This window comes from Nicotiana tabacum, unplaced genomic scaffold (genome assembly GCF_000715075.1).
Source record: "Nicotiana tabacum cultivar K326 unplaced genomic scaffold, ASM71507v2 Un00292, whole genome shotgun sequence".
In the NCBI taxonomy this organism is placed as follows: domain Eukaryota; kingdom Viridiplantae; phylum Streptophyta; class Magnoliopsida; order Solanales; family Solanaceae; genus Nicotiana; species Nicotiana tabacum.
In genome coordinates, this window is record NW_027438529.1 from 87 (window position 1) to 7,749 (window position 7,663).

The following is a 7,663-nucleotide window of genomic DNA, read 5'->3' on the forward strand; positions in this document are numbered from 1 at the left end:
TCTCCACATTCGTTATTCGAGGTCATATGCCGCCAAGTTTCTTCATGTTTTTACATCTTTGTGGTGGGTTGAAAACCAACGAGACAATATTTTCACTAATTACACAACTAAAAAAAATGTAAAAAATATAATTTATTTATACTCTCTCCGTTCCAATTCGTGAACCTATATCCTTTTTAATCTGTGCCAAAAAGAATGAATTTTTCGTTATTTAAAAATAATTTACCTTTGTACAATGATTTATAGCCACACAAAATATATGTGTTTCATTTTACACTACAAGTTCAAAAGTCTCCCCTCTTTTTTTAAACTCTGTGCCCAATCAAATGAGTTCACATAAATTGAAACAGAGGGAGTACTAATAACGTAAATAAATTTTACGGTAATACAATAACATACCCAATGTGATCTCACAAATGGAGTATGAGGAGAGTAAAATATATGCAAACTTTACCCCTACCTTGTGTCAGGCATAGAGACTCATAAACCTTCGGTTCAAGAAATTTTTACAGTACTATCAATATAATTTAACCGAGAAGGTTTTCTTCCTCAATTTGTAGATGACTAGTTCCACTTAGTATAACAACAAGCTAAAGATATTTTCTAAGTGAATTGATAGTGTATGAATTATTTTACATTTGTTATTGTTATAAATATAAAGAAGAGAAGTTAAAACTCTACATGATATTCCATACATTGAATCTTGAGGATCACACAATAGTTGAAACAATCAATATTCGCATAAAAGTAGCTTTTGCATTATAATCAATATAAAGTAGTGGTAGTAGGGAATTTTAAAGGGTTCCCTAAAACGAGAGCATATGCCATAGCTGTTGGTACGTACAACAAGACATATAAAAGAAGAGACCGCAATCACTGTTTAACACGATGGTCCTTTCGTTCCATTCATGCACATATTGAACACCCTTTGTCGGATTTTTTTTCACTTCTTTTAAATTTAAACACCTTTGAAGAAATTTCTAGCTTCGTCACTGCGTACAACAATACATAAAAGAAGAGACCGGAATCACTCGTTTTACACGATGGTCCTTTGCGTTCCATTCATGCAAAAACCTTCTGTTACTGCTACTAATACTATAGAGAATCTTATGCAGATTTGCTGAAGAAATCTTCATTTGCTGTGACAGTCAAATTGCTAACAGCAAAAATTGGTAAAAGTTGAGTCCAACTAACGTAACCAAGAACATCGAAGGATGTGGTGCAGTGGATGAGACTGTTTTTCTTAGCCAGAGATTTCGAATTCGAGCCCTGAGTATAAAAAAATCCTTAGTAGGGAGTGTTTCCCCCCGAATGGAAACTTACGCGGCGCGAATCTAAATATAGTCGGGCTTCAATACGGATACCAGATACCGAATAAGAAACTGGAAAAAAAAGGCAATGTAACCAAGGGGAATGACATGACCTTAGTTCCGTTGTGTAAGTACAAGGGGCTACATAAGCTAGCCAATAGATTTAACTTATGTAGCAACTTGATAGAATAACACTATCAATATATCTTACTACCTCCATTCCAATTTATGTGAGCATGTTTGATTGGAAACGGAGTTTAAGAAAAAATAAGATTTTTGGAATTTGTGATCCTAAATAAGTCAAAAATGAGTCCAGAGTATTTGTATGGTTATAAAAGCTTGTCACTGAGGATAGAATTGAGAGTTTAAGCTAAATTGTTTCCAAACTTAGAAAGAGGTCATTCTTTTTGAAACAGACCAAAAAGGAAATACGTTCACATAAACTGGAACGGAGGATGTAACTTATTGTAACAAGTTACGTACCTATTTTAGTTATAAGGTTATTAATTTTACTTATAGGAGTATGAAATAATTACCCGTGATTATCTTTAATTACATAGGCGGCTCTGAATATCTTATCTATCGTGTATTTGTTTGAATTATTTTGAAGAATGAGAATATCTCTATTAGTAGGTGGTTATCAAATCATAAAAATGCGCGGGCTGACCATCCTTTTGGTGAAAAATTAACCTAAATAATCATCTACTTAACCGCTTAAATTAAAAATAATCGGTGAAAGTATAATTTATGCATAATTTATGTATTATATGTGTATAATTATGTATAAATTATGTATATGGCTAGAAAAAGTAAATAATGAATATGACTGACTATTTGTGTAAAGTTACCTTTTTTTTGGTTCGCTTTTTAAAGTTCAACCACCATTTTAACTGTCATTAAAATTAGCTAATTAGATCTTTTTGCCCTTATCTTCATCATTTGAAAGTGACAAAGACTTGCTTCATCGGGTATGCTTTTTTCGAACATCAGGACTATGTTTTCGAGTTTAAAACTTTTAAATGTGAAACTCTAGCATAATATACCGGTGCTCGAAACTCATGTATGTAAAAGTCTAGAATGATGTCCATTTTTTGATTCGTGGTCTGCAAAGTGGTTATGAAAGCTGGTTATTTATCACTTTTTTCCTTTGAGGACATGTAAATGTCTTGAATCCAAGTCTCACCGTGATTCATTATCAAAAGTATTTTTATTTGCTTGGTAAATTTTTTAGTAATTTTAAAGTCTAAACCCACTCAAAGAAACCCATCCAAGCAAACAACAAATGGTGGTGGTGACAAGTGACTGATAACTGAGTTGTGAAGGTGGGACAACAACAACAAGTGACTTGATTGATTCTTAAATTACTTTTATCAAATTCTGCAACACCTTTCACAGTTTTGGCAAGCCTTTCTATTTTTAGTAACCCCATCTTTCTAAGACTCTTTCCTCTCATCTCCTCCTCCTCCAGTATCTTATCCCCAAACCCACAAGAAAAAAGCAAAATTTTACACATAAAAAGATAACCACACCTTTTAGGGTTTCAGTAATTCTTAAGATCTCAAACTTTGAGCAAAAAGAAAAAAAAACTATGGCTCGTGGGAAGATCCAGATCAAGAGAATAGAGAACCAAACAAACAGACAAGTCACTTATTCTAAGAGAAGAAATGGACTTTTCAAGAAAGCTAATGAACTCACTGTTCTTTGTGATGCTAAAGTTTCTATAATTATGATTTCAAGTACCGGCAAACTTCATGAATTTATAAGTCCCTCTGTCACGTACGTATACTAAAGCTGCTTATTTTTCTATTAGTTTTTTTTTCTTCAAATTTGTTGTATATTTCTTTTTAATTATTTTGATGTTGCTTCTGTATTTTCAGGACCAAGCAGTTGTTCGATCTGTATCAAAAGACTGTTGGAGTTGATCTTTGGAACTCCCACTATGAGGTCTTTTTTTCCCTTCTAAATTCTCTAGATTTTCCCTCTTTTTCCTTAAAATCGTGTAACATATCTCCATCTAAAAAATTAAATTCTTAGAGAGAATTAAAAAATATTTTGAACGTTTCCTTGTTCCGACCTAATGACCTAATTTTTTTTCATGGTCAAAGACGTAGAAATTCTTTTTAATAATGCGTGACAGTCTTATAACCCAAGATCTCTTAGAGAAAATACACTTTTTTTTGCGTAATTATATGTTCTATATATTTCGAGGTGTTTTCAGATTTATTACTTTTGCTAATATTGTGCAGAAAATGCAAGAGCAGTTGAGGAAGCTAAAGGATGTTAATAGGAATCTCCGAAGAGAGATCAGGTAGATACCAACCTAGGAGTTATAGATCTTTAATAGAAACTATTATAGCTTTTTATTGATTAAATATAAAATAAAAATCTTTTTTTTCTTTTTATTTAATTTGACTGATATTATATTAAATGGATGGACAGGCAAAGGATGGGAGAAAGCCTAAACGATCTGAACTATGAGCAGTTGGAAGAGCTCAATGAAAATGTGGACAATTCTCTGAAGCTTATTCGTGAAAGAAAGGTTAATTACAATCAAGGGTTTTTTGACAATGCCAACCAATTTAATTATCAAACTAAAGTTTCTAATTTATTTTTTTTGTTTAACAAAAGTTTCTAAATTGAATCAACTGTAGTTTCCTTTTTCACTCAGAACCTTTGCTCCTCTAGATTTACTTGAATATCTTAATCTAGATCCACAAAAAGAAAAAAAAGAACCTAGCCTAGGTATAATATGAATATAGTTGAAGCTTAAATTAGAAGGAGCCTCGGAGCAACGGTAAAATTGTCTCCCTATGAGCTATATGTCACGAGTTCGAGCCGTAGAATCAGCCACTGATGCTAGTATTAGTGTAGACTGCTTAATACCTTCTCGGGATATGTCCCTTCCTCGGACCCCGCATAAACACAGAATATTTTGTGCAACGGACTACCCTGTTAGTTAAGCTTCAATCACTAACTTACATTTTACTTTGTTAAATCACCTTAACATTATTAAAATGACAAAAGGGGTACTAGGAAATGTCTTGTCTTAAAACTAGAGAGGGAAAGCATTGCTACAATTATTTAATTATTGTCAGAATTCTTCCAGATGATATGACAATTTAGCTTAATAGGTCAGAATTAATATCACTTTTTTCTTCTTTTACTCTTCTTTCTTGTTCAAAAATTTGATAAGTAGCTGGCATATGCTTAATGACAATTTTTTCTTTCATCTTGGACTTCGCTTTTCCTACTAGTTAAACGCTAATATATGATGTTTTTGTTCTAGACAAGACTTTGACAAAATCACTTGGTAAAAGATGACAATATTTACATTGCATGTGTATGTCTTAGACCTTTCCCTCTACTCTTGTTTGTCTAGTGAAGATTTATAGAATGTGAGGAGTACCGTCAAAGGGTGTGGTGCAGCGGATGAGGCTGCTCTTCCCTTAACCAAAAATCTTGGGTTCGAGCTCTAGGTATAGGAAAATCCTTAGGTAGCGAGCGCTTCCCTTCGAATTGGGTCCTATGCGGCGGGAATCCAAATATAGTCGGGCTCCGATATACGAGTACTTGACATCGGGTGAGAAACCCAAAAAAGAAAAAAATTAGATTGTGAGGAGTAATATCCTTAACTACCTTTTCATTCCATTTGTTTGTCATCCAAAGTTGGCCATTTAACTTTCTTTACGTATCACTGTATAAGCAATGCCTAACTTAGTTTCATTTGTGAAAGAACAGTATAAAGTGATTGGCAATCAGATTGATACATACAAGAAGAAGGTAAAACTACATTTTTGGTTTTCACCTTCTATTGAGCTTGTATCCAGTCGGAGTTCTTAATTCTTATTTTGGTTGATTTGCAGGTCAGGAATGTGGAAGAAATACATAGAAATCTATTGCTTGAATTTGTAAGTCCTTAAACTTATTAATTCCAGCACATATATGTTTTTGCATACAAATAAATTTATTTCTCCAATCATCCACATCCCTTTGCCCCAAATTCTTGATATTGTATAGTTAGAAGCAAAAGCATTTGGCTATGGATTAATTTTAATGTTAGATTGAAGCATGTGACGGATTTGTGTCCAGCGTGTGATCATAACCGGTACCACATTTCTTTTTTCTTGGGGGTCCTGTGTAAGGGCGGACCGGAATGCCTACCCCCTCTAATAGCCTGTTTGGCCAAGCTTCTCAAGACAAAAAAGTGTTTTTTTTTTCAAAAGCACTTTTTTTTTCTTAATTTGAGGTGTTTGGCCAAGCTTATTTGGGAAAAAAAAGTACTTTTGGGAAGAAGCAGAAGCAGTTTCAGAGAAGCAGAAAAAAGTAGATTCTTTCCAAAAGCAGAAGCAGAAACAGTTTTGGCTTTTCTTCTTACCTAAAATACCCTTAACAAAATATAGTATATACCAAAATAACCCTTAAACTTAATACTTAGGATATTAATTTATAAATATTTCTTCTTATTTTTAGGAAACTTTCTAATATATAGTGACTTTAGGGGTGAATGCTTTTATATTTGTTGAAGGAATTTTAATATATTTAACTTATATTAAAAGAATTAAGTACTTTTTAATTTTATTTTCATATTTTACTTAAATAAAATGAATTTTTTTAATTATTGCATGTAATAACAAAATTTTGATATTATTTATTTACTTATAATATTAATTATTAAGTAAATCTATTCATGCCCTTATTCGTAATTTGACACTTAAAAGTACTTTCTAAAAAGCTTGGCCAAACACAAGTTATTTCTCAAAAGTGCTTTTCAGACTGATTAGCCAAACACAAACTGATTCTCTTCAAAAGTCTCTTTTTTCAAAAGCACTTCTCAAAATAAGCTGATTTCTCCGGCTTGGCCAAACAGGCTATAAATCAGTTTTCCTCCGTCCGAAGCGGATTAAATGGACATATTAATTAGAAGCAAAATCATGTTGTGTATGTTGAGAATGGTCACACATAACTTTTCTTAAACTATCCATATATATGCATGCATGGTAAAAATCTTTCTTTACAATTAAGTGCCAATTAACATATTGATAGCTAACTGAAAAGCAAGTAGGGATGGAACTAGCTATTGAATTGCGAAAAAATGAAATTAAAAATAAAATTCAAAATCCAAAGTAGAAAGTGTAGCAACAAGGCTTAAGTTTCAATAGTTGGACATAATTATTAAACCACTTCAAAAGGAAAAGAAAAAGAAAAAAAATAAGAAAAATGTAAGATTTATGATCATCAACTACTAAGAACTAAGCATAATTCTTTTTTACAGAAAGCGCTTTACTTTCTTAATAGACCTACTTAGCATGAAATAAAATTAGTCGAACCAGTAAATTTCGGGATAGTATTGACGATTAATTTTAAATGGTGCAGGATGCAAGACAAGAGGATCCATATGGATTGGTTGAGCAAGAAGGGGACTATAACTCTGTGCTTGGATTCCCAAATGGAGGGCCGCGCATATTAGCCTTACGCCTTCAACCAAACCACCAGCCAAATCATCATCTTCACAGTGGAGGAGGCTCCGATATCACTACTTTTGCTCTAGCTTGAGTAGTAACCTAAGAAAAATTCTGTGAGAGACGCGATCACCTGTCAGTGGAAAATTTTCTGCATTCAGTCAATCTACGCAAAGTGAATCGGTCGGACTTTAGCTTGTTGTAATATTTTCCTAGTATATTGTTTTCTAAATAAGCACATGCAATGTTTCTCGGACATGCATGACTTGACTCTTTAGACTACTCTGGTACTTTTGCTTCAAAGCGTTTAAGTCGTAAAACTTATGTAAGGGTTTTAAACTCAATGTCGTTGTTTTGGATAAGGGAAGTGCGTATTAAGCTGTTTTTTTGTAGTGTTTAAGGTTATGTTACTTTTTCATATCAATATTTGTGTATACAATCAAAATTGAGCTTGCCTAATTTTGTACAACTAATCGAAATCGGGACGGAAAATCAAGGCCCGGCTCCAGTTATATCGGAATATGGTACGGAGATGGATTAGTAAGCTTGTGCATCAATGGCCGATCAAGATCGAGGCCAGCCGTGATGTAGACCGAAGCGAGAAAGAGATCGAGCAAGATCGAGGGAGTCCTGCCACGTCGAATAACAGAAAGCCGAGATATCCATGATCGGGCAAGGATTGTGGCAAAAATCTCGGCACGTATCGAGTCAGGATCGGATGTTTAGCCTATCATGGGATCTACTTCTGTAATTAGAATTGTACCATAAATAGAATTCATCTACTATATAAAAAGGGTCTTAACCATTTTTGTAATCATGTAACCTCCACGCATAACAAAGGAATATATCAAATTTTCTCTTGCAAGCTCTGTTATTCTAGTTCATACTTTTCAA

General features: G+C 33.3%; 1 protein-coding gene across 1 annotated transcript; it reads left to right on the top strand.

Moving 5' to 3' along the window:
* The first annotated feature begins 2,694 nt into the window (after nt 1-2,694).
* Nucleotides 2,695-7,154, top strand: LOC107766579 (floral homeotic protein PMADS 1). The gene is made up of 7 exons (XM_075248877.1): nt 2,695-3,086; nt 3,188-3,254; nt 3,557-3,618; nt 3,750-3,849; nt 5,049-5,090; nt 5,174-5,218; nt 6,684-7,154. The coding sequence occupies exons 1-7, from the start codon at nt 2,899-2,901 to the stop codon at nt 6,861-6,863; spliced, it is 684 nt and encodes a 227-aa protein (XP_075104978.1). The 5' UTR covers nt 2,695-2,898; the 3' UTR covers nt 6,864-7,154.
* The last annotated feature ends 509 nt before the right edge of the window (nt 7,155-7,663 follow it).